Here is a 27,548-nt window from a genome sequence, read left to right as displayed (position 1 = left end):
AAAATCACTATAGGGGCGGCAAGAGCCTTAGCCAGTATCCGGAATCCTAAGGGCTACAGGTGCAGGCCATCTCTGGCAAAGCATTGTGGTCTGTCGATCATGTCGTCCCAGGCAGACAAATATTGGATCCTCTTAGAATGACAACAGAAGCTTAACCAATTGTTGAAGTCAATCATTTTGTCCTTGTACTGTGGTATCATTCTGGGTGATGGCAGGATGCTACTCAGGGTTAGGGTCATACCTGCCTGGGATACAAAATCAGAGAGCTCCTCCATGTCTCTTTTCATGTAGTCCTGGGAGGTACGTCTCAGGTCATTTACACCAACATGGACAATGACAGTGTCATATTTGTACTTATTGTGGAGTGACCTGAGTGCATGTGTTATGTGGTGGATCCTGGCACATGACATGCAGCGGACAGTAACTTTCTCCTTGTTTAGTCTAGTGAGTGGAACATCAGTGTGCCTGACTATAGAGTCACCTATGACTAGAGTGTTGGGTACGTTGTTATGCCTTATGGGCTGTGGTTGAGTGGCACACTGAGTTTGTGGGCTATGTGTCATTTGGGTTGTGTTGGGGGGTGGAGTTTGCTTGCGTTTATGCTTTGGATGTCCCTGATGCTTGGGCAGATTTTTATTAAGAACCTCCGCGAATGTAGGTGTGTGTTTTGTGTTTCTATGTGTGTGTTTTGGTGGTGTAGGTTTTGAGGGACTATGTGATGAGTGTGGTGTGGTGCAAGTGTTTACCTTCTCCTCTTGACTGTCTAGTCCAGTCTTGGGTGAAGAGAGCTTTGCTTCCAGTTTGGCTATATAAGTGCATCTCTCACAGGTTGTAGTGTTGGGTGGTAGGAGGAGAGGGTTGCCTGTGTACATGAGGCAATTGTGGCCTAATGGTTAAGGTGTTTGCCTTACAAACACAAAGTGCAGGGTTTGAGTCTCACAAGAGATAATTGACTAGGCTTAAAATGGCTCGCAAGGGCAGTTAGCTTAGTACTAATCTATGAACCTATGAACCTATGAATTGCTGCATTGCCCCAAGATGCCCCGATTCATCAGGTAGACAGGAGAAATCACTGGGAGATGACCCTTAGACATGCCTGGATAGGTGCTTATTTATTAAGTACTAAAAACTGCTTTCCTCTAGACAAGTGAGGAAAGTTGAGTGCTGTAGTAATTTGCAGCTTATGTAGTGCTTACAATGAGTTCTGAACAAGTGCTGAGTTCAAAGAAACAGATTTGAGTGCTGAAACTAGAAAACTGGATAGTTATAAGAAACAAAACTAAGCTAGAAGGCTTTCCTCCAACAAAAAAGGGCTTGGGGGCTCAGAAGCCTACAAACAGTCTAGACCACTTAACAGGAAAGGCAGGAAACAAGCTTACATTTTTTTTTCTCTTTCCCAGATGCTCTCTTTGTACACAGTAGGAGTGCCTGAAATCAGAACATGATCTCACTGCACTCAGTTGAGTGAGCAAATGAGATGGGCCCAGAAGGAGTATCCAAACACAAATTTACAAGAGGGGCGGGCAGTTTCAAAGCCACTGAGATTAACACCAAAACAGAAACAGGGAGGGTGGGTGAGAAAACTAACTGAAGAACAGAGTCAAAACTTCCAATTCAGTTAATATTCATGCAACACAATTAAATCAATTTAAATACTGTATTATTTGAAAAAAGTGCAGATAAAAAGTAATTAAATTCTCTTATATGTCCAGTTGAATACAGCAAGATCTTAGACCGCCAAAGCTGAGGTTTTTAAGCAGAAAATATTTCAAACTGTACCACTTAAATAGGCATTGACAGGAAATCAAAGAATGTGGCTACCCCCACACCTGCAATTACTAACAGACAATAAAATTCAAGCAAGCACTAACTGAAGAACAGAGTCAAAACTTCCAATTCAGTTAATATTCATGCAACACAATTAAATCAATTTAAATACTGTATTATTTGAAAAAAAGTGCATTTAGAAAGGTACTTAAAATTCTTTTATACGTCCAGTTGCATACAGCTAGATCTTAGCCAGCCAAAGCTGAGGTTTTTAAGCCAGGGGCTTTTCACTGTACTGAGGGTTTGCTTCTTCTACTGTATGCCATCATATATATCCTGTAAGGGCTAGCCAGGAAGGGCCTCCCCCAGCAAGGTGTAATCAGATTTGCCTGTCAAGGATTCTCCTACCTTCACCATGTTATCAGTACAACCAAACTTGCAGTTAATCATATCATAGCCCACCATGGAAGTTACAGCTGGTTAGATCACAAACAGCTCCTCCCTCAGTCACGACTCACAGAAGGAGGAAAGTTATTCCAGCATTTGATGTAGGACTGCAATAATGATAAATAATACAGGTAGGTGATAGATCTATGCCTCTACATGGTAGAGAAGATCCTCTTGCCTATCCTGCCTAATGTTTTAAAGTCCTTGTCTGGTAATAACTTGGCAACATAGTACAGTCTGTGGAGCCAGTGCTCGTCCAAACACATTATAGAGTTTGGTCAATGATTCCTAGTCAGGCACTCACTCCTCTAAATAGAAGATGGGCACAACTCAAGTAAGCCATGTTTTGAGTTGTGACATACAGGGAGGATGAGACCTTATTGAGGACACACTTTCTGCCAGGCTGGCAAGAGTGATATTTGCCTTCTTCATTCACCAGCAAATGTTGGGGATCCAGCATATGTCCTGGACTTTGCAATAGACCCTCTTCCAGTGCCCCTGCTGGGCACTGTTAGCTGCTGTCATCCTTTAAGTAACATGAAAAACTAGGAGCTTCTTCTCCTCATGTGTTTAGCTGGCTGACTTGTAATTGTGGTTCTTATGGCAGTACTCCACATGATGGATCACTATCAAGCAATAAAGACTATGCTGTTGCAGATATTGGCCCATGATTTGGTGGCCATAAAAATGCTTAAATGGCTTAGCTGTTTTAGACATTACATGTGTGACTTTTTCCAAGACAAATATCAAGAATGATAGCCAAACACTCTCAGCAGCATTAACTCATTACAGCTTGGCAACTCCTCCAGGCGTTTCTGCAGTTACATCCTACTGACACTTCTTGGTGTCAAATATTGCTTGTTCATATTTGTATTAATAATTCCAAAACCAAGCTATATATAGAATATTAAAAGGTTTCATCTTAAAGATAACATAATGGCAAACACATTAGTATAGCAATCTAACTTCTCGTCGGGGCAAAAAAACTGAGAAAGAAGGAATCGAACTAGTACAAACACAAGTGACTGGCAGAGAACTGCAGGGTCCACACAAAAAATAGTTTGTCCACCTTGCTCACTTCACTTCACTTTATTAACTTAAGTGCTTTTCATCCCACCAAGTTGCGGGACTTCTTCAGATCTCCTTCTGACTGATGTGTTCTGATCTTAGACTCGATGGCCATTGGCCATGAACTCTCAGAGTGCCTGTATATGCTCCCTATGCTTTGTCTGAGGCATCTCTGTGCAACACCTGTTGCACTGTCTACACTTTGAAAGACAAGTATGGGTTGAGGTTTACTTGTGATATCCACCACTGGATTTCCTTTGTTAAGAAGGACAGAAGAGGAATCTGAATATCCAGATGATGGGAATGTTGAGACCAGATAGGTTTCAGTACCACTGGATCTTACTGAGTCTGGCAAAGGAAACCATGTGTATAGCTGCAGCTGTGGACCCCAGTGCTCTGAGACTTTCTCTTGCAGTGCAAGTCTGATGAGGTAGGAGAGATCAGAAGTAAATGGAGAGACACTGCAGTTTGTATGGGGGCAGAAAAGCCTGCATGAATTTGGTGTCTAGCTTGCAACTCAAGAAAACTAAGTCTTGGGCTGGGTCCAGAGCTGAATCATGGGGAAATGGGGTCCTAGGCAGAGTAATGGATCAGTGCTCCCCCAGCCAGCAGCCACCTCCACAGCCAGCCCCCCTAGCCAGCACCCCCCCCCCCCCCACAGCCAGGCTCCCTCAGCCATTCTAGTTCCCCATTACTTGGCCATCTCTGCCCAGATACCATAAACACTGTTCAAACCTGTCAGCATGCATAGTGTTTTCTTCTTTACTTCTACAATGATTATAGATATTTGGATTTATTTAAAATTTTATTTCAAATTTTATAGCACAAACACTGATGGCTATTTGTTAATCAAAACAATACAGTCTCACAATGAAAGCAGACTTAGCATGAGCAGCATTAAATTTCTCTGCCCCTGAAAGTCACATTTGTTGAAACCCACATTGACAGAAAATGCATCTGACCAGTGGTGGATTAAGCATACCTTTGAGCTATTCTCAAACCATGCCCCCCCCCCCCCCCCCCCATGCATTTTAGGACCATGCAAAAATGCATGTATTTTTTTTTTTCCATAATAAATTTTTATTGTTAAATATTTCCCATACACAATAGAAATCAAACACATAGTTCACTACTACTACCATCAAAAATATATACAATATCTACATAAAATGCTTCCATATGAAAATTGACATTATTCCAAGAAAAGAAAGACCATAGAAATAATTTGAGTCAATACAGATAATACACAGTTCAAATACAATATTCCCTCCAAATATATAACCAATACTTAATACATTAACAATAACAGTATTATGCTAGTATAATATTAAAAACCTGTTCCCAGATTTTTGGGTTATTAATATTTTTGTTATTTTGTTTCAAGAGTAATTTATGTGCTAATATATGCCTTATCGCCACAAGTTTAAAATTATCCCATGATGTCTTATCTGGTTCTAACCAATTTGTAGCTATATAAAGCTTCATCAACAAAAAAATATTTATACATATAATAGTTTGAGATCTAGAGAGTTCTTTTGGAGGAATATGTAGTATCGTAAATTCCCATGATAACGTTGTACTTTGGTAACCCATCTTCTACAGTTGTATTCTAAGAGAGTTCCAAAGTTTATATAGGTTCATAGGTTCATAGGTTCATAGGTTTATACTAGGCTATCTGCCCTAAGGCATTTATAAGCCTAGCCCAAATTATTGTGGCTTACGCCACCCCTTATATGAAAAAATACTGTGCCCATTAGTTTGTTGTGCCTCTGTCCAGCAGTGACCCAGAGATGATTCCCGGGGTAAACCTACGATCTCCCATCCACAGGTCTAGATTTCTCTTGAACAGAGTCAGCGAGGTGCTCTGCCTCACATGGACCGGGATTTTATTCCACAGCATAGGGAGTCTCTGAGTGATAAATCTATCCCTCCAGCACGCCCTATTTATATCCGTGCTAAGGTTTAAGTCGCTTGCTCTAGTGGTTTTGGTGGATTTGGATTTTTGAGGTGGAGCATGTCCATTAATTCGGGTTGGACATGGCCTTGTATGTCAGGCACATGTCACCTCTGAGCAGACGGTATGCGACTGAATAGAGCTGGAGTTTCTTCAATCTGGCAGCATATGACAGATTTTGGAGTCCCTTTATCCTTTTGGTGAGGAACTTTTGGGGTCTCTCCAATTGCTGCAGATGTCGGGTGAGATACATCCCGAATGGGGCATTGTACTCGATCATTGGTCTGATAAGTGAAGAGTACAGGGGAACAATGACCTCACTAGATCTGGATGTGAATCCCTTCATGATCAGGTGGGCAATGTAGAAGGTCTTTCTAACCACTTTAGCAATGTGAGTGTCAAAAGAAAGGCCACTGTCAACCTGGGTCCCCAGGTCCCTGATAACCTCTTCTGTGCTTAGTGGATTGCCACCTATATGGTAGCTTGGGGTTACCTTGTTTTTCCCGAAGGGTATGACTATACATTTTTGGCGTTTAACTTCAGGCCATGGCTCTGGCACCAGCTATCTGTTTCCGTGAGTCCTTTCTGAAGGATATCAGTGTCCGATGCACTTTCCACTATGGCCCAGTTTGCAGTCATCTGCAAACTTTGTCAGCCAAAGTCCTCCCATGTTGGCCTGTACTTCTGAGAAGTAGATGCCAAACAATAGGGGCCAAGGACCGAGCCCTGTGGGACACCACTTGTGACCGGCTTGGAGTCTGACACAGCGCCAGCAACTCTAACCCTGTGGGTTCTGTCCTTAAGCCAGTTTGCAACCCATCTTGTGACATATGGGTTTACATTTAAGCTGGTAAGTTTTTCTACAATACCCGAGTGGGGTATTGTGTCGAAAGCCTTTGCAAGGTCAAGGTAGGCTGTATGGACTGCCTTTCCTCATCAATGGCCTTGGTGACTATTTCAAGAAGTCCACCAAGTTCAAAAGGCATGATCTTCCCTTGACAAAGCCAAACTGAGTCGGGTCCAATGTCTGCAAGTCCCCTATATCTTTGTTTATGAGCTCCATTATGATCCTCTCCATAGCTTTGCAGACTAGACTTGTTAAGCTTATGGGGCGGTAATTACCAGGGTCCGTGAGGCCACCTTTGTGGAGTGGGACCACAGTTGCCGTCACGCCACTCCTTGGGCACGATCCTGTGGTAAGGCTGAGATTAAACAGCTGCCTTATGTGCGGGTTTAATTCCTCATTTAGCTCGGTAGCACACAGCCGGGGACACCATCCGGTCCCATTGATGCTGTGTTTTAGCTTTAGAGAGAGCAGCTTTCACCTGCGCATTTGAGATGTCCGGGAGGCTACACTCGGCTGGGATAGTTATCTCTCCTTTAGGGGAGAGGGGTGAAGTTTGCACTGAACCTGTCTGCCAGTATGTTGGCAATGTCTGTGGGTTCAGTGATTTTGTATCATTTTGGACTAATTCTGAGCATATCTGTGAGTTTCCACCCAGGTTCCTAACATAGCTGAAAAAGGCCTTATGATTGTCCTTTGAATCCATGGCAATTTTTCTCTCAAAATTGGCCTTAGTTGATTTTATGAGTGCTCGTATTTTTTTACTAATAATGATCAGGGGTGACTTCCCTTTTATGGATTTTGTTCTATCATGTAATAGCTTTCTCCTCTTATTGTAAAGTTTGTTAATGGCTGGGGTCCACCAGACTGGACGCTTGCCCTTTGTGGAAAGAGTCTTGGTTTTATTTGGGATTGCCTGATCCATGCAGTCCTGGAGGTGTTCATAGAAGGCATTTGTAAGGGCTTCCGTAGCTTGGGTTGTGGTTTCCTCTGACTCAGGGGCCTTGAAGGATACCACACCAGTCTTGAGTAGTGTGAAGTTTGCTTTAGAGAAGTTCTTCACTATGGTCTTGTTTGTTTGGGGTGGGGCGGGATGTGGATTTCCAGTGAGATTAGTTTATGATCAGATCTCACCAATGAGGGATATACTTCCGTGTGGAGCATTTTGTCCCCATGTTTGTGACAATGAGATCTAGTATATTTTCTCCTCTCGTGGGAACAGTGACTAGCTGTTCCATGGCATTTGAATTTATGAACTCCAGGAACCGTTGGGCTAGAAAGTTAGGGCTTGAGTAATGTTCCCAGTCTATATTCGGGTAGTTGAAGTCACCCAATATGATGGTGTTTGGAGATACATTTATACCCTCCAGTGTCTTCAGGAAGGCTGTGTGGGGTTCCTGAGTTTGAGAGGGTGGCCTGTAGCATGCTACAATTTGTAGAGCAGTTTTGCCTATTGTTAGTTGCACCTGGATGGTTTCCGAAGCTTCATGCGTTGCCACCAACCTGGAGGTGTGAGTATCCTTTATGAATATGGATACACCCTCTCCTTTTGTGGAGTGGTCCGGGTTTTGGGGCCGGAACGCATGATATGAGGTAAAACCTAATAGTGCCGGGGTGCTCTCAGGAGCCTTGAACCAGGTTTCAGTTACAGCACAGACATCGATGTTCTCCATACTGAGAAGGGCCTCGAGTGCGTGCATTTTGAGATTTAGACTTCTGGCATTGAGCAGCATTACCCTCAATTTCTTCCCATTTTTGTTTTCTAGGGTGGTAGGTTTAGAATTTGAGCCTTGCCTAAAAAGGCACTATGGGGTGGCAAGAGCCTTAGCCAATATCCGGAATCCCAGGGGTGACAGGTGCAAGCCGCCCCTCGTGAAGCAGCGTGGCTTGTCAAGCATGTCATCCCAGGCAGACAGACACTGGATCCCCTTTGAATGACACCAGACATTAAGCCAATTGTTAAAGCTGATCATCTTGTCTCTATATTGTGGCATCATTCTTGGTGAAGGAAGGATACTGCTCAGGGTTAGGGTCATACCTGCCTGGGCTACATAATCAGAGAGCTCCTCTATGTCTCTTTTCATGCAGTCCAGGGAGGTATGCCTCAGGTCGCTCACACCAGCATGGACAATGACTGTGTCATATTTGTACTTGCTGTGGAGTGACCCGAGTGCTTGTGTTATGTGGCGGATTCTAGCCCGATAGGCAGCTTACTGTGACCCTCTCCTTGTTCAGCCTGGTGAGTGAGACGTCAGTGTGTCTGACTATGGAGTCACCTATGACAAGTATGTTTGGTGTTGTATTTGGCCTTAAGGGCTGTGACTGCTTTGCACACTGCTTTTGTGGTTTATGTGTTGCTTGTGGGGTGTCTTGAGGTAGCAGTTGTTTGGGTGTCTGCTTTGGAGGCCTCTGCTGTTTAGGTAAATTTTACTCAGAGCCTCCGAGTATGTCTTTGTGTGTTTATGTGTTTGATTCAGTGGAGTGGTAGCATTATGTGAGGCTGGTTTTGTGGTGTGTGTAGTTGCCTTCTCCTCCTGTCTGGTCTTGCCAGTCCTGAGTTGAGAGAGCTCAGCCTCCAGTTTGGCTAAATAGCTGCATCTCTCGCAAGTATTTGTGTTATGTGGGAGGAGGAGAGGGTTGTCTGTGTACATGAGGCAGTTATAACATTGCCTCAAGATTCCCAGATTCACCAGCTGGACCGGAGAGGAGATTGACAACTGACCTTTGGACATGCTAGAATAATATTGGGAAATCCTTAATTGAAAACAAGGGCCAGTGGGGAGTGAGGGTGTAGTGCTTTTAATTTTTAGTGCTGACTTATATAATTGCTTTAGTGAGCAAGTGCCAGGTAACTTGAGTGCAATGTGATACAAGTAACTAAATGCAAAAACGACAAACAGTAACTTTCTTCAAGTGAAACAAGGAAATAAGTACAGTAAGCAATGCAGATATCACTAGTGATCCACAGAAGCTGAGAAGTTGTATTAGGTGAATTAGCTTCCAGGGAAATAACAAGCAAACAAACAACAAGTATATAAACAAAGCTAGATTCAGTAGGCCTGGATCTAGTCTATGCTAGAGCAAACAAGGTGAACCAATTTCAGTAAGATACAGTTCAAATATTCAGGCACTATAAACCTTTAACCAGAAAATTCCCAGCTCAGAAGGGCAGAGTCCAGCCTCTTCTCCCACAAGAGTGCAGTCCACGAACCTTCTTAATGTAAAATAACTGGCCTGAAGCCCAAGTGCCTAAACCAGAACTAATACACTTGGACACTGGGCTCTCAATCAGCAGTTCCCAACTTAGAAGGATGAAAGCTACCTGTCCTGCCACCACAGTGCTTGCCACAAACCTTCCTAATGTAAAACAACTGGTCTGAAGCCCAAGTGCTTAATCCAAAAGACTTGAATGATAGCTACACTTTAATCAAGTTACAACCAAGCAGTAATAAATACCATTGAATACTTTAGAGAATGTCTGGATTAGTGCTCAAGTTACACAAACAAAGCTAGATCCAGCAGGCCCGAATCCAGTCTATGCCACAGCAAACAAGGCGCACCAACTTCAGTAAGAAACAGTTCAGATATGCATGCACTATAAGCCTTTAACCAGAAATTCCCAGCTCAGAAGGGCAGAGTCCAGCCTCTCCTCCCACAAGAGTGCAGACCACGAACCCTCTTAATGTAAAATAACTGGCTTGAAAGCCCAAGTGCTTAAACCAGAATTAATACACTTTTAGAATAACAGACACTGAGCCCTCAATCAGCAGTTCTCAACCTAGAAGGATGTAAGCTACCTGTTCTGCCACAACAGTGCAGACCACAAACCTCTCAGTGCAAAACAACTAACTGGTCCAAGCCCAAGTGTTTAAACCAAAAGGCTTAGAATGAGTTACACCAAGCAGTAATAAATACAATTGAGTATTTTAAGATGATGCAAAAGTAAAAGAAGTAGGTAAAACACAAGTACAGTAAAAGCAGATGAAATTTTTTTTTTTTTTTTTTTTCTGAACAAGTGCTGAGATCAAAGAAACAGATTTGAGTGCTGAAACTAGAAAACTGGCTAGTTACAAGAAAAAAAAAAAAAAACAAGCTAGAAGGCTTCCCTCAAACACAGAAGGGCTTGGGGGCTCAGAAGCCTACAAATAGTCTGTACCACTTAACAAGAAAGGCAGGAAATAAGCTTAATTTTTTTTTTTTTTTTTCTATTTCCCAGATGCTCTCTTTGTACACAGTAGGAGTGCCTGAAATCAGAATATGATCTCACTGCACTCAGTTGAGTGAGCAAATGAGATGGGCCCAGAGGCAGGCTGCATTTGCAGCTCCAGAACATATGAAGATCATCAGCCATTTGATTTATGCAATATGGACAAATTGGAGATTTTCTAGGATTAAATTTATGTAAACTCAGACGTGTATAATATGCATTATTCCAGATCATCAACTGCGTTACATCAATTTTTGGAAAGAAACTGATTTTATGGTCAAATCAATCGCTTTTAACATATGATTATTATCTGATACTGTCATTTTATTTCCCCAATACCCTGATAACAGAATTTTATCCTGAAATTTCAAGTCTTTAATTAATTTATTTGTTGTTGTTATAAATTTGACCTCTTGTTGGAGAGCTTGCCACAGATCAGAGCATTTACCCACAATCCCATCTTCAGGTTTAAAGTTTTCAAAATAACTTAGAGAAAGTTCTCTGATTTGTCTCATTATAACAATATAATTCTTGGGTAGATTCAATTCCTGTCTGATTTGAGAAGCTGATAAATTAAGGTTATTAAATACATCGATCAGAGTTAAATTAACTATTAATGGGAATTTACTAAGATCAATTAACTTATTTAGTTTCAAATTGGGATTCCTATGAAAGGGTTGAAAAACCATCATATATTGCAACAGATCTAATGATTGAAATAAATTTTGTAAAGATATCACATGTTTTAATGTGTTCCATAATCCCATACTCTTTCAAAATATTTTTTCCCAAAAAGGGTATTGCTTTAGGATTTATATTCCGATCTAGAATATGCTTGTAATTCAAGACCACCCAAGTTTGTATCCATTTCATACTAGTTACATCATAATTAGCAATTCTTAAGAACCTATTGGAGTTCACAATTAGATAGTATACTTCAAAATTCGGTAACTCAAGTCCTCCTCTGTTTTTTGGGGTCATTAATTTATCATACGATATTCTAGTTTTTTTTGGCTCCCAGATAAATTTAGCTAATTCTTTATGAATTTGTTTAAAAAATGTCTTTGAAACTGATACTTGAGCAGACCTAAAAATATACAATAATCGTGATAATATATTCATTTTCAGAATTGACACTTTTGCTAATACCGATAATCGTAGATTTTTCCATCTGCCACAGTCAGATACTATTTGTTCCCAAACTAGTTTAATATTATTACTATAGAAATCTTTATTATCTGTAGAGAAACCAATACCCAAATATTTGATATTTTCTTTAGATGTTACCTTCCCCACCAAGGGCAATAACGAAAAAGGTTTAGGAGTTCTTCACGGGAAAATACTAGTTTTTTTCAAGTTAATTTTGTAATTAGAGACTTCTGAAAATTCGTTTATAGCCTTTAATATCTTCTCAGTATCAGAAATTGGGGTTGTACAGTAAATAATGAGATCATCAGCAAATGCTGACATTAATAATTTGTTTTTATAAATTATTGGAGCATTATGATACAGATTTTGCTTATATATAAAAATAAAGATTCAAGATAAAGGTTAAACAATAAAGGGGACAAAGGGCAACCCTGAAGTGTACCATTTGTAATCTGTATTCTTTTAGAAAAACTTCTATTAATATATAGTGTAGTATACGGATTACTATATAATACCCAGAGTAAGCTCTACTTCAAATTGATGTTTTAAATGTTTTAAGTTTTAGATTCATTTTATATCACGAATTGTGGTTTTAGCTCTGTGTATCCACAATATGTATATCAACGTATGCTAAGAATCAGTTTAGCTGTTTTGTTTTATTTAACACTGCATTTGTATTGCCCGTATCTGGATAAATCAATGTCTTTACTTTTCTATGCAATTCGAGCTTCTTCTAGTTGAAAAACATTGACAGATTGTTAACGCACCACTCATATCTATGTGCCGTGTTATCTTCAATTTTGTTACCCTATGGTATAACTTGCCGATTATGAGCTAACGATATTGTAGCGTGATTATTACCCAGAACCAAAGTGCGATATACTGCGCTCAAAATTGGACTGTTCTAACTACTTGTAAAGCTTAGCGTCTTTTGGACTAATTACTATATTGTATTTAATAGTGAATGCCGACACCTCCTATCACTAGAATGCCGGCTTTTTACTAGTGCCTTTGTAGGATATAGCCATAGAACATTGTAGGAACTACCTATTATTGTATTTAATTCCACCTCCCTGTAAGCTTTATATGCTTGTACTAGCATTATTACTAGCCGTACCTTACATAGTGACCATATCGCGCTATACATCATTTGGCGCCTTTTTAGTCCTTATACTACTCAAGCCGACTTGTTAATGTAAACTCTTTGGTTGTATTGAGGTTAAATTATTAATGCCTGTTAACTAGGCTGAGTAGCGCTTCCATTCTCCTGGCGCCAAAGAAGCCCCGCACCTTTATATGCAGTTAATACAGTTGTTTTTCTTCTGAATACCTCTAGTCTACCTAATGTATGATACAGTACATGTCCTATCCATATGGGCATTTCTCTAGGAGATTATTGTGCAGAAATAAGTCGCTTGTCCTGCATCAACTCTGATTTGTGGGCTGTTTATCTGTGGTGCGACGCATTAAAACACTATTTTTTTTAAAAGAGATACAAACAAAACCCTTAACAGGTTTCAAGCTCAAAACGACACACTAGCAGTTTCTAGCCATTATATTGGAAGGATTACTATTTCTAAATTGTAATGATTTAACTTCAGGCATCTGCTTTAACAAATCGGAATATATATGTTTATATATCTATTGACTGAGAAACGCTCCTCCATACTTAACGCCTCGCTAAGTGGCCAACCCCTCAAGCTAGCGTTACAGTCCTAAGTCTAACAGTAGCGTACTGAATGTTGTTGACTGTTACATCCTAAAAGCCTGCCTTAACTGTAATAGCATATGAAACTATGCTTACTTTATTGTTGTTCTTAACTTTTAACTATGCATACTCAGAAGTTGCTTTCTAGTTACCACTTTACATTATGAATGTAATTGTTTAGTCGATACCTGTTTGGTACAACATTGCTAGCTCTTGACTATTGCTCTCTTATTTTTTACTCTGTTTTGCCTTACTATCTTCCTCTCTCACTGTTCTATTTTATTAGTTTGACTAGGTGGACCCTGCAGTTACCTACAAAAACTGACTCTGCCCTCCGGGAAGACCTGAACTTTGTCTGCTAAACCCCATCTCTCAAACCTTCGGAGAAAGCTCAAAAAACAGACTGTGAAAGTATGTTATTCCTACATGTTTAATCCATAACCTTCAGACCTGAGTATCCTAGTCTAGCTACCTGCCAGGACTGCCAGCAGCCAATAGCCCCTGTCTTCACCCTTATTCTAATCCAGTCTCTCATTCTATTTCCTCCTCAAAACTACCACTGAGATTTCTACCTTTTTCCCTAACTCTCTACCGCTATCTCCTCTTTCTTACCAGCATACCTTTTGATAATTATTTCTTTTGACTACCAGGTGGCATCCTACTATTATCTGGTTTGCTCCCTTTTTGCTTAGTCCTAAACTCTCAAATACCTATTTGTTTAGTACCTCTATCCTCTCTCTCTCTGCTTCACTTTTTCTTTCACTCGTGACCCTGCCAAACCACCCTTCTATTATAACTTACTGCTCCAAACGTATACATCTTCATAGGTTCAAGTTAATTAAACCACATATACACATATAACTATTGCAAATCTACCTGCTGCTTCCCTAGCTCACAGATTGTTTTTTTTCTGAGCCTCACCACTCTTTTGTGTCTTCCTGCTCCATTCGCCCTACGGGCTCACTCCGCTCCCCTCCCTGCCCCAAATTCCCACCCACCCCTAGCACCTATACATTTATACCCTTAAAGACACACCCCTCTCCTCTACCTACCAATCATATCGTGCACTTGTCTCCACCCCCTTCTAACTTTGTCTCCTCCCCCCCCCACCTATTCACCTAACTACTCTCTGTCATTATTGCCTCTATCCTAATAACTCCAATTCTAATACAACATCTCTTATCATGTCTAATAAACACCAACCTTTGCTACTACTAACGCTCTTAACTACTCTCACCTCTGCCTATCTCTCAACTTCCTATGAACAACCCCTACCCTTTACTCTTACCATCCCATTCAAACAAACACTGGCAACTCCCCTACCTCTATCCATAAGCTATCTCAATGTCATCTACATGACCTCCTACCTCCAACCAAAATATCACCGTCTTTCTCATATTAAATACCTTATTCAAAGCCTTAAAAAACATGTTAACTACCACTGTAAACCTCCTCAATTTTACATCCCAATACTAATGTCCTCATTAATTGATGGAGACATCCACCCAAATCCTGGCCCTAACCCATCCCCACAATCCTCTAATTGTAACATATTCAAAACAAAGCCAATGCCATCGACCAAACCCCCCAAATCACTGTCAATAGCCCAACTAAATATACGCAGCATCTGTAATAAAATACCACTAATTCATGCTCTTCTAGATGTTCAACAATTTGATATTCTCTGTCTAACAGAAACATGGCTCAAACCCATAATAAAGGATAACAAAATCATCCCCCCAGGCTACAACATCCTTAGACAAGACCGCTCAAGCAAAAAAGGTGGCGGGGTTGCAGTCCTCTATAAAACTGGGCTACAAATAAGTAATGCAAATCTTAACCTTCCATCTGACATTAATGTTGAAATAATTATTTCTAAACTTCAGCTTAACCCTCATAAAACAATTAATATTATCTGTACTTATCTTCCCCCAGGCAAAAATCCTACAATATTAGAAAACCTATTAAATTGGCTTTCACTAAATCTCCCACAAGAAACAATACTTTTAGGAGACCTTAATATTGACTGGAACTTATGTAAACAGACCAACCCAACCACCCTCATTAATCTACATGGCTTCACTCAAATCATTAACACCCCAACAAGGATAAACAAACTTAATAATAAAGAAACCATACTTGACTGGATATTAACAAATAGTCCACAGCAGAATTATACAACAGGAACTCTCCCAGATGACCTCAGTGACCACTCCCTTACATATATTATCAGGCATAAAACAAATGTTGCTATCCCTATACTGGTTAGAACATTCCGTAGCAAAAAATCTTTTGACCCCAATCTATTTCATAATGAACTTATGCAAGTTAACTGGACACCTCTGAAATCTCTCCCTAAAGATGAAGCAGTTAGTTACTTCAATAATACATTTCTAGATATCCTGGAACATCATGCTCCAATGCGTTCTATACGTATGAAACCTAAAACTGCCCAATGGCTCTCAAACTAAACTAAAAAACTAATCATTAGCAGGAACAAAGCCTGGACCAAATGGCGAACCACAAAAACCATAACTGATCACCTCACTTTTAAACAACAAAGAAATGTGACAAAAAAAACCATCCTACAAGATAAAAAAAACTTTTATATTAAGCTTCAACATTCATCCCGTCACCAACCAAATAAATTTTGGTCCGCTATTAACATGCTACTATCCCCTGGCAAAGTCACCACACCAAATCCTCTAGGCTCTAATCCTGACCTTCCACTACAAACTGCTAATGCCTTCAATACCTTTTTTACCTCAGCCATATTAAAGCTAGCTAACCAACAAAGCCCTGATACCTCCAAACTACTAACGCTAGGCTCCTCCCCCCCTCCATTTCACCTAAAACCTATACCAACCTCTTATATATCATCCTTCCTTCAAAAACTAAAGCCCGCAACCCCCTCAGCTGACAAATTACCAGCCGAATACCTACAACTAGGTGCTAAAGCGGTAGCCTACCCTATCTCTATACTGATTAACAGGACCTTAAAAGAAAGTACTATTCCATCACTCTGGAAAATCTCTTATATTATCCCTCTATTCAAAGGAGGTGACTCTACTGAGTATTCCAACTTCCGCACCATAGCACTACTATCTCCTCTTGCAAAAATAATGGAGAAATGCATCCACAAACAGCTACTTAACCACCTACTAAGCCACAACCTCCTGGCTGATTGCCAACATGGGTTTCTACCATTCCATAGTACTAGCACTGCCTTACTATCCTTTATCGACTCTATTAACAAAAACCGCAATAATAACATTCCTTCTTCAGCTTTCTTCGTAGACCTGTCTAAAGCCTTTGACATGGTTAATCACCAACTTCTCCTCCATCATTTAAAGTCCCTCTCTCTAGACAGTCTTGCCTTAAGCTGGTTCATATCCTACCTGGAAAACCGTAAACAGGCAGTTCTCTGGAATAACCATCTCTCTGATCTCCTTCCTACCTCTACAGGGGTCCCTCAAGGCTCTATCTTAGGTCCACTACTATTCTCCATTTTTATAAATGACCTACATCTAGCCACTCCTCAATCAACTTGTATTCAATATGCGGATGACACTACCATTACTTGCTCAGTTTCAACACAGACTGAGCTCCACACTCGCACACAAAATACCTTCACAATGATAGCACAATGGTTCTCTAATCATTGTCTCTTCCTTAACCCCAAGAAAACCAAACTCCTACTCTTTGCACCCACTCACATGTCCCCCTCCATTAACTTCACACTTACATCCAATAATGGTACCCGCATCTCCCCAGACCAAACCACTAAACTCTTAGGAATTACTATTGACAATCAACTAAAATTTGACACTCATATCAACTCTACAATAAAAACTACTAACAGAAAGCTTGGTTCTCTCTATAGAATCAAATCTTTCCTAACTCCCGAAGCAAGAACTACCATAGCTAGAACCCAATTAATCTCTACGCTACTATATGCTTCCCCCATTTTCACTAATCTTTCTAAGTATAATCTCAACAAACTAACATCATCATATAACAACATTGCCAGATTTGCTACAGCTTCTCCTTATAGGACTCGTCATTGGCTTAATCTTAAAAAACTAAACTGGCTAGAATTACCCTACCTAATACAATTCTACCAACTTACTATTGCCCACAAAGCCCTTTATCACCCTAACAACACTCCTATGCTCTCCTCCTCATAACCCTACAAAATCTGAAAAACCTATGCTCTGCTAACAAAATACTGATTCTAACTTCCCTATCAAATAACTCAGCAGGTCACTCCATATTCTCCAACTCAGTTGGCAAAATATGGAACCAACTTCCACAAGACCTCACTTCCCTTACTTCACTCCCACTATTTAAAGCTAAACTAAAACTCTTCCTCTCCAACCACTGGCTATGCTCTTGCAACAACCCTGGCTAATCATTCTTCCTTCCAGCCATCTGTTCCATTCATCCCCTTAGTTCTTTTTCTCAATTCTTGCTCTCTGGAATATCCTCTTCATTAGTGTCTCTGTGACATCTTCTTTAAATTGACATATATCTAAATTTTTTATCAATTCCTTTCAAACATGCAATAGCGTATCCTAGCTCTTTACTTGAATTTTTTTTTTTTTTTTTGTTCCTGCTAAGCCTCATATTCTTAGCCTCATATTGTACTCTAATCTATTTACAACTTGCAGTTGGTCAATCCATGTATTCATTGAAATGTATATTTTTTGTATTTCTGCATTTTTACATATTTTTATCTTGTTTTAGTAGTTGTAGTGGAGCTTTTCTCCCCGGGCCTCCACTAAAAATGGACATGTATCCAGTTAGACTAGCCCGGTTAACAAATGTAAAATAAAAAATAAAATAAATAAAAATAAAATAAAAATTTGTAACATCTGAATAAATTCCTGGAATATATTAAAATATGGTAACACATCAAACAAAAAGTTTATATCCACCCTATCAAATGCTTTCTGTGCATCTATTATAAGGGCATAAATATTAAGGTTATTCTGTTTAGCATAAGCTATTATATTATGCAGTGTAAGTGTGTTATCACTAGTTTGTCTAGTTGCCATAAATCCAGCCTGTTCCTTAGAAATTAGATAAATCATGATTTTTTTTAATCTAGATGCTATAATAGAGGTGACAATTTTAATATCCACATTTATTAATGATACTGGTCTATAATTGTCCGGGTTTTGGGGATCTGAATTAGCTTTATGTATAAAGATTGTTTTCAATGCATTAAGATGAGGATCATTAATTTTGTTTCTGATTATATAGTTAAATACAAAAGAAAGTATTTTACCAAAACTATCAGCAAACTCTTTATAAAATTCGACTGTCAGACCATCAGGACCTGGTGACTTATGTGATTTCATATGTTGAATGGTATATACTACTTCTTCTTCAGATATAGGTTTAGTCAGATCATTTTGGAGACTTTCTTCTAATTTTGGAAAGTTAATTGCTTGCAAAAATCTTTTATTATGTTTATGTACAGACCCATCATTTTGACCCTCATATACCTTGGCATAAATCTTTTCAAAAATATCAATAATATCCTCAGTTTTAGAATACAGTGTATTATTAAATTGTATTTCCGATATATGTACAGTTGTTTTCGATTGATTAATGATCCTTGCCAATGCTCTTGATGGTATTTGAACATTATTGGCATATCTCACTAAACTCCTATGCTCCTGGAATGTCAATATACTATTTTGAAGTAAGAAGAGATCCCTTTGACATTTAAACATTTCCATCTCTGTTTGAGCATTAAAGTTCTGAATCAATTCTTGATCAAGTAACTTTAATTTTGTTTCTAATTTTTGAATATCACTGTTTTGAATTTTCTTATAGTATGAAGCTTTTTGCAAAAGGAACCCTCTAATTTGAGTTTTAACTGTCGCCCATTCGATATCAGGAGTATGCTGTTGATGCTTTAACCTATCCATTAAGTCTTTCAAGTATTTTGCAATTTCATCTATTATATCCTTCTTATTTAAGAGATTTGGATTAAGTGACCAATTATAACCTCTTTGCCGCCTTGTATCGTTTAAATCTTTACAAAACTTAACAAAATTTTTGAGTGATCTGATAGATAACGAGTATGTGTAACAACTACAGGTTCTAAGTTAATTAATGATTTTGATATCAAGAAGAAATCTATTCTAGACCACATTTTATGGCATGGTGAATAAAAGGTATACTTATTTGTGTTATTAATATTATTTGAATAATGAAAGGGGTAAAAATGCATGTATTTTTTGATTGGTATTAAGTTATATTTCTTGTTTAATACAGCACCACTTGTTAGAGAATATTTTACATTTGTAGTTTTAAACATTTTTTCAGTAAGTAATGAAACAAAACATATGAACCAATATTGACAAAACTACCCATTTCAGAATATTTCAACCACAAAAGGCCACTCAAAATGCTGTCATTATAAATCCACCAATGTCATTCAATATGCACAATCCCTGCAGAAGTAAAAGTAATCTGAATAATTCAGCATTAAATAGAACTATAACTAATGAAGAAGTTTCTGCTGGCAAAACAACTTTGCATTTCAAAGTTTCATTTACAAATGTAGTGCCTCCTGCCCTTGAAAAATCAATTGCCTATGTTACATAAAAAAACATTGTGTGCTAGTGATATGCAGAAGAGAACGGCTGGCAAGCTGACAACAGATTCATAGTTCCTAGACATCTCAAAGGAGGACAAACAGGTGTGCAGCACCTGCCCCCCCATACATAATATACATAACATACGCTGATTTACAAAGCTAGTCATAAAGTGTATTCATTCATTTAACTGACTGCAACGTTAATTGCTTTCATTTCAGGGACATCTCAGTCTAGTTTTTAGTGTATTCAGGATTGGTGTGCTTTTTAATATACTGCTGTTGTTACTGTTCCTTCACATTTTCATCAAAATTGGCTGTTTAAAAAAAAAGGGACCTGTGGTGATCCTGCACAGCTATGGGAAGTAAGTGCACACAAATACGAGGGTGCAGCATGCTGTGCTAGTCAAACTGTGGGTGGATCATCCCATCTGCTACTAGCCAAATGTGAGGTGATCTGTCATGTATGCAAAACAGGGGTGAGGCATCAGCTATAAAGTTACAAGCATCTCTGAGGAACACTGTTGTAGTAAAAACAGACAGGGTACAACAAATCACCTAGCAACAAAAACAAAGCCAGCAAAGGAGATTAGTCCCATTCAAATAAACTTAAGAATCTTAGTGTAGGTACACTGCAAAACAGAAGGTGGGATAAACTATTATGAACTTCATAAGTTACAATAACAAAGTGTAGATGATGAACCTCTTCCAGTTGCTAGTAAGTGATAAAAATGGAGGGCACAGCTGACAACTTAAGGAACCTGAATCTGAACTGATGCAAGAAATAATTCTTGATGGCAAGAGTGTTGAGGTGTCACTATTATTCTGATATTAAACAAGTGGTGTGCTGAACCAGAAAAGCATTTGTTGGTGTGTACTATGTAAAATGCTATACATGCAGTTACACTTACGCTATCAGTTTTGCATGAATCTAGTAGATCATTGTTGGTGTTTCCAGAAAGTGCTGCAAAAGGTGATATTGCTTCTATTTCCTTATTAGAGGCCATTAGATGTGATGCAAAACTGGATTCCCAATGCTCTACACCTGAAAATGCTGAAAACATATAAGAACCATTTAGTTAACAGTTGCAATATGCTTCTTAGTTCTCAGATACATTTTGTCATTAGGCAATTTACATAGTCATCTCTAGAAGTTTGTAGCATCTTGCATACCTTCTGTCTTTGAATGCACATCTGTAAACAATGTAAGAGCTTTGAAAATGATCCCCCGGACCATTACATAAATGGCTGTGATGCAGTTTGCCAACACTACACAATCAGAAGTCACACTTCATTCTATCATTAACTTTTACAGAATAAGTAGCCTTTCTTTGTAGCCTGGATATATCACCTGTTTAAAAATGTATTATTCAGAAGGATGACAATGCAAGCAAGAAAAAGAAATAATCATATCTTCAAGCAAAGGTTATAATAGGCAAATAATAAGAGGCTAAACATGGGATTCATAGGTTCATAGGATGATACTAGGCTATTGGCCCGGAGGCCCTTATAAGCTTAGCCAATAATTTTGCCTATGTTCCCACACAGTCAGCACCTGTTTCCCATGTCCAGCAGGGTCACAGGTGGGATGCCAGGGGTATATTTTCTGTCCCCCATCCAGTTGTCCAGGTTCCTCTTAAAGAGGGCTAGTGAGGTACTCTGCTTGACATGGAGAGGGAGTCTATTCCACAGAAGGGGGAATCTTTGGGACACAAATCTATCCCACCAACAAGTCCTATTAATGTCACAGACCAGGTTGAGGCCTTGTGTGTGGGTTGCACGAGTGGAGTTTGACTTATGGATATGCAGCAACTCCATCAAGGCTGGGTCTGAGACGGCCTTGTATGCCAGACACAGATTATCACTAAGCAGACTGTACGAGACTGAGTAGAGGGACAGGGTTTTTAGCCTATCTGCATGGGACAGGTGCTTGAGATCCTGGATCTTCCTGTTCAGGAACCTCTGTGGTCTCTCCAGCTGTTGCATGTGCTTGGCAAGGTACATGCCAAAGGGGGAATTTTACTCAATAATGGGTCTGATAAGGGAGGAGTACAGGGATGTTATGACCTCCTTGTTCCTGGATGAAAAAATACCCTCACTTATGAGGTGGGCCATGTAGAAAGCCCTCTGTACAATGGAGGCAACATGGTGGTCAAAAGTCAGGATGCTATCAACCTGGGTGCCCAAGTCCCTCACGACTGATTGCATGCTTAGTACGCTGTTATTAATATGATACTTAGTGGGGACACCATTTTCCCCAAAGGGGATAATGATGCATTTCTTGGCATTCAGTCTGAGGCCATGCTTCTGGCACCAGTCATTAGTTTGGGTAAGGCTAGTTTGCAGTCATCTGCAAACTTGATCAGCCATAGACCACTGGTTTTGGCTTGCACCTCAGAAAACTATATCCCAAACAGTAGAGGCCCCAAGACCGATCCTTGGGGTACACTACTCGTTACGGGTCTACTACTAGAGGTGGCTTCCCCTATTTTGACTGAGTGGGTTCCATTAGTGAGCCAGTTAGCTACCCATGTGGTAACATATGAGTTGATCCCTAGCTGAGAGAATTTATCTGTTATGCCCGAGTTGCAAATAGTGTGGAAGGCTTTGGCTCAAGGTAGGTGGTGTGCACCGTCTTCTCTGGTCCATGGCTTTGGAGACTGTTTTGAAGAGGTCTACCAAGTTTAACAGGCATGATCTCCCTCTGGCAAAACCAAACTGTGTGGGGTCAAGCATTTGGAGGTTGCCAATGCCCTTGTTTATAAGATCCATGATAATGCATTCCATGGCCTTGCAGATCAGGCTAGTTAGGCTGATGGGCCTATAATTGCCTGGGTCGGTGAATGTTCCACTTTTGTGTAAAAAGGTGACAGTGTCTGTCCTCCATTCAGCTGGGATGAAGCCGGTGCTGAGGCTTTGGTTGAATAGAATGCATAATGGTGCTGAGACCTCCTGCCTGAGTTCATGTAGGACGCAGCGAGGGATGTTGTTGCATCCCATGGAGACTGTATTTTTGCCTTTGAAAGGGCATTAAAGACTTGCTCCCTGGTGATGAGCGGAGGGGAGCAAGTGGTGGGGATGTCCTGGTGTACTGATGGGGATGGGGGATGTAGTTTTCACTGAACCGGTCTGCCAGCAAGTTGGCTCTATCTATGGCATTTGTGTATGTGGTGTTCTTGACCACCAGTTCACAATAGATTTGGGTGTTACTTTTGAGTTTGTGGTCATATGTGAAGAAGCCCTTGTGATTGTCCTTAGTGGATGTGGCCAATATGGACTTGAATTTAGCCTTACAGGATTTCACCAGTGACCTTATTTGCTTGTTCAGACAAACGAGAGATTGCTTGACACCTGCTCCTTCTTTGTCCTGAACAACAAATTTCCTTTTATTATAGAATTTGTTTATTGTCCACCAGACAGGTTTACTCTTCCTTGAGGAAGATGATTTGGTTCTGTCTGGTATTACTGAGTGCATGCAGTTATATAGGTGCTCATATAGTTTTTTGGTTTAGGCTTGGAGATTATTGCTAGTTCCAACAGAAGGGTTGGTGGCTGTGAAACTGCTTACACCTTCTCTTAGGGGGTTGTAGTCAGCTTTGGAAAAGTTTTTTCATTTGACTCTAGCAGTGGGGGGGGGGGGGGGCTTCGAAAGTGATCACTTTATGGTTGGATCTTACCAAGGAGGATGGCACTGGAGGGGTGCTACAGTGGCTACTCATGTTGATTAGTACCAGGTCCAGGATATTTTTACCACTCATGGGGTGTCGACCAGCTAATCCAATGCATTAGCACTGATGATGTTGAGGAATCTCTGGGCATTCGTGTTTGGGCTAGAATAGGTCTTCCACTCTATGGCTGGGTAGTTAAAGTCACCCAGGATCAGGACAGAGGGTTGAATCTGAATGGATTCAAGTAAGTCCAGATAGGGAACTGGGCATCCTGAGTCATGGTTGGGGGTCTGTAGCTAGCTATGATTTGAACAGGTGTTTTGCCAACAGTTAACTGCATCTGGAGTGTCTTTTAAGCATCATACTGTTTAACCAGCTTGGCGGTGTGTGTATGTCTTTGATAAATATTGAAACTCCACCTCCTTTGGCTTTGTAGCCCTCCATTTGGGGTGTGAAAGTATGGAATGATGAGTAACCTGGTAAGGCTGGAGTGCTCTCCACAGCTTTAAACCAGGTTTCAGTGACTGCACAAATGTCAGCGTCTTCCTGGGTGAGGAATGCTTGCAATGAGTACGGTTTCATGTTATGACTCCTAGTGTTTAGCAGCATGACCTTTAAATTTTGTTTAGAAGATTTTTTCACATTGGTAATTTTGTCCTTATGACTTTGCCTAAAAATGGCAATATAGGGTAGGCAAGAGCCTTTGTCAGTAGCCTGAAGCCCAGGAGAGACAGATGAAGGCCATCTCTGGCAAAGCATCGTGGTCTGTCAATCACGTCTTCCCAGGCTATCAGATACTGGATCCCTTTGCAATGACATCAGAAACTAAGCCAATTGTTAAAGTCAGTCATTTTCTATTTGTATTGAGGCATCATTCTGGGTGGTGGTAGGATGCTGCTTAAGGCTAGGGACATACTTGACACCAGAAACTAAGCCAATTGTTAAGTCAATCATTTTCTCTTTGTTTTGAGGCATCATTCTGGGTGATGGTAGGATGCTGCTTAAGGCTAGGGACATACCTGCCTGGACACATATTCAGTGAGCTCAATCATGTCTTTCTTCATACAGTCCAGAGAGGTACATCTCAAGTCATTCACACTAACATGGACTATGACAGAGTCATAACAGTACCTGTTGTTGAGAGACTTGCGTGCATGTGTGATATGGCAGATTCTAGCACCTGACAAGCAACTTACCGTGACTTTTTCCTTGTCTAGCCTGGTGAGGGGCAGATCTGTGTATCTCATTATAGAGTCTCATATGACTAGTATGTTGGATTTGTGGCTGGGTCTTAGAGGCTATGAGACACAGGCATGTGTACTATGTGTGGTGTTTGGTGTTCTGACTTGTGATGTGCTTGTTTGTTTTTGCTTCGGAGGTCTCTTCTGTTTAGGTATGTTTTTGTTGAGAACCTCTGCATACATGGGAGTGTGTTGTACAAGTGCGTGTGGTGTTAGAGGTGTGGTGTTTGAGAAGACAACCTTCTCAGTGCCAGATGTACTGGCTTATGATTGAGACAGCAAGGATTCTAGGTTCTTAATGTAATTGCATCTCTCACATATTGTGTTCCTAGGTGGTAGTAGTAGCATGTTATCCATGTACATGAGGCAGTTGCTACACTGTCTCAGGATGCCCATATCAACTGAACTAGCAGGAGAAAGCATAGGAGGAAATTGTTCATCCATGGTTGTCAGAATCTGTGAAAGAGAGGTCAGAGATAATAAAGTGTGTACTATCTGAGGACAGTACCTATAGATGTGAGTAGGGCTGGATAAAATCAATACAGCAGCTTCAAGGGAGGGCCTCACTTACACAGGAGTGCTGGTAAGGGAAAAATGCAGTTGAGATACCTCACAAATGGTTAAAACAGCACAGCGGAGGTGGGTGATGTGCAAACAAGAACAAACCCATGCAAACGTAGAGTTTAAGTACCACATAAATGAATGTAAAATAGAAACACTGGAACTGACCAATTAACACTTGTCCCTGAGCTCCTAGCTAAACACCCTATGCCAGATCAGTTCCAACCATTCAAGAACACTGTGCCCCATTGGATATGGCTGTTTCACAATAGCAAGGCATGCTAATACCCTCTGTAATTCATGACAGCGCTACAATGGAGTAAGACAGTGTAAGTGGTCTTAGCCTACTGTGTAGCTAGAACACTCCATACTCCATGCTGTAAACTATAACACTCCAGGGCTATATGCAATTGAGAAATGCTACACTAGATGTGGATGGGCTGGTTTCAACTACGTAAATTAGGGGACTAGAACTTTCTACCGATATTGGGTGCCACTGATGGTCTACTGCCACAGCTGGTCTTTCTGGCACTGATGGGGTTAGGAACCCATCATTACCAACCAGTGTACCAATCAGGTATGTGAGAGACAGGGGTAGGATCCTTGGATCTGCTGCTCTGTCCCAAAAAGGCCTGATGGCTATCAATGGGAAGGTTTCTTGAGGCACACCACTTACATCCAACAAGTTAAAGTAAAATGCACACAAATCTGATTCAATAATCAACTCACCAAATACAACCTGCCCTAACAATAACATCAGAATCTGCATGACTGCTCTGGATACAGGCTTCCAACATGCATAGCCAGATTAGAAATAAATACATCACATACACAGCCACGCCTTTGGCTTGGTTCCCCAGGCCTCTTTATCATCACTCTCTCTGTATTCCACTCTATATTCCAACTGCCTTTCAAACAAGTTATGATTTTAACTCAGACACATACAATTCTCAGGGAAAGTTGTTGGAATTCTTAAACTCCCGATAGCTTTCTTTGTAACAACACAGTACATACCACAAATTACTTAGCAAAATATAAATTACAACGAATAATACCACCCTGGTAATATGCTCAAGTAATCAAGCCTTAGAAATAGACACCACAAGCTTGCCAACCTACTGTGCTGAATAATGCCTTCCCCTGAGATAATAAAAACTTAGGCACTAAAATATCATAATTCCTCTGGGGGACACTTTATACCAGAACTGTGTATTCACACTCCAAAACAGTATTCTTTCACTCTTAGGCAGCCTAATAAGTTACAAAATGTCAAGTAACACCTAAAATTACACATTCATACCTTCTGGATCTGTCAGTACTCCTCCTCACCTGGGTAACTCACTGCTATCCAATACAAGCTATTTTATTTTTCTCCCTCTTTCTTACTATGCTGTTATTAGCATCATAAGGTTAGTATATTCCTAATCAATCTGACACTGTCTGTCTTACATACTTTATCTTATGTCTAAACATGGTTTTCTCAGTCGCTAAACCTTGTATTTCACAAGGTTTGCCTTCTGACTCATTGTTTCATTCTGATCATATGCTGGCCTCGCTTCTCACTATTACTGTACATCTGTTATCAGAAGGGAGTCAACACTGCCATTTCACTTACATCCATGAAAATGTAAACAACTGACCAGCAATCATTGCTCTCCACAAGCACTTCATAAATTCATTGTAACCTCTTTCTACTTTCCACCATTTGCTCTTTCTCTGTTAGATACTTCATTACTGCTGACTTTCACTACCTACATTATGTACTATAACTACTACTGAATTTCACAATGTGTTAAACCAAACAAACACCTTCCCTGCTTGTACTCAGTTTACTGCCCCCTTCCTACTTCAGATTACATTGTAAAGAGCATATCCGTGATTTTCCTAAATGTACAAGCACATGTTTACCACTTCAGTTTGTACTGGGCACTAAAATTATGAAAGAATCCAAATACTATTGGCCTACAGCTTGCATGTATATATCCTTGAATTACACAAATACTTCTTTGTCCTTTATGCTCCTTACACATATGTCTGTTCAATGTAGTTTTCTGAAGCCTTTCTTTGATACAAATGCATTTTGATTTAAATAGTGTTATACTCCTGTCAATATAACATTTAGAGCCTTGATTTGATTGATACATCACTTTAGTCTTATCAATGTGATTTTCTAAGCCTTTTTCCCTGGGATTGTGCTGATTTTGTTTTAACATAGTTGGACTTTTGTGGTAAAGAAACACAATTAAATAATTACATTTTTTACCTATATAAATGAAGACAGTGCTGTTAAATTTGCAGTAGCAAGAGCACAAATAACACAAGAA

General features: G+C 40.0%; 1 protein-coding gene across 1 annotated transcript in view; it reads right to left on the bottom strand.

The window, feature by feature from the left end:
- The window catches only part of LOC122794922 (probable ATP-dependent RNA helicase DDX60), a 2,165,155-nt gene that overhangs the window by 258,808 nt on the left and 1,878,799 nt on the right, over positions 1-27,548 (bottom strand). The window contains exon 37 of the mRNA XM_044063515.1: positions 20,666-20,808. Coding sequence (XP_043919450.1) covers positions 20,666-20,808 — 143 coding nt within the window. The remainder of the gene's footprint in view (positions 1-20,665; positions 20,809-27,548) is intronic.

This window comes from Protopterus annectens, chromosome 2.part1, assembly GCF_019279795.1.
Source record: "Protopterus annectens isolate FY-2018-M chromosome 2.part1, PAN1.0, whole genome shotgun sequence".
Classification (NCBI taxonomy): domain Eukaryota; kingdom Metazoa; phylum Chordata; order Ceratodontiformes; family Protopteridae; genus Protopterus; species Protopterus annectens.
The sequence above is the reverse complement of the archived record's forward strand: the minus strand, read 5'-3'. Positions and strand labels throughout refer to the sequence as shown.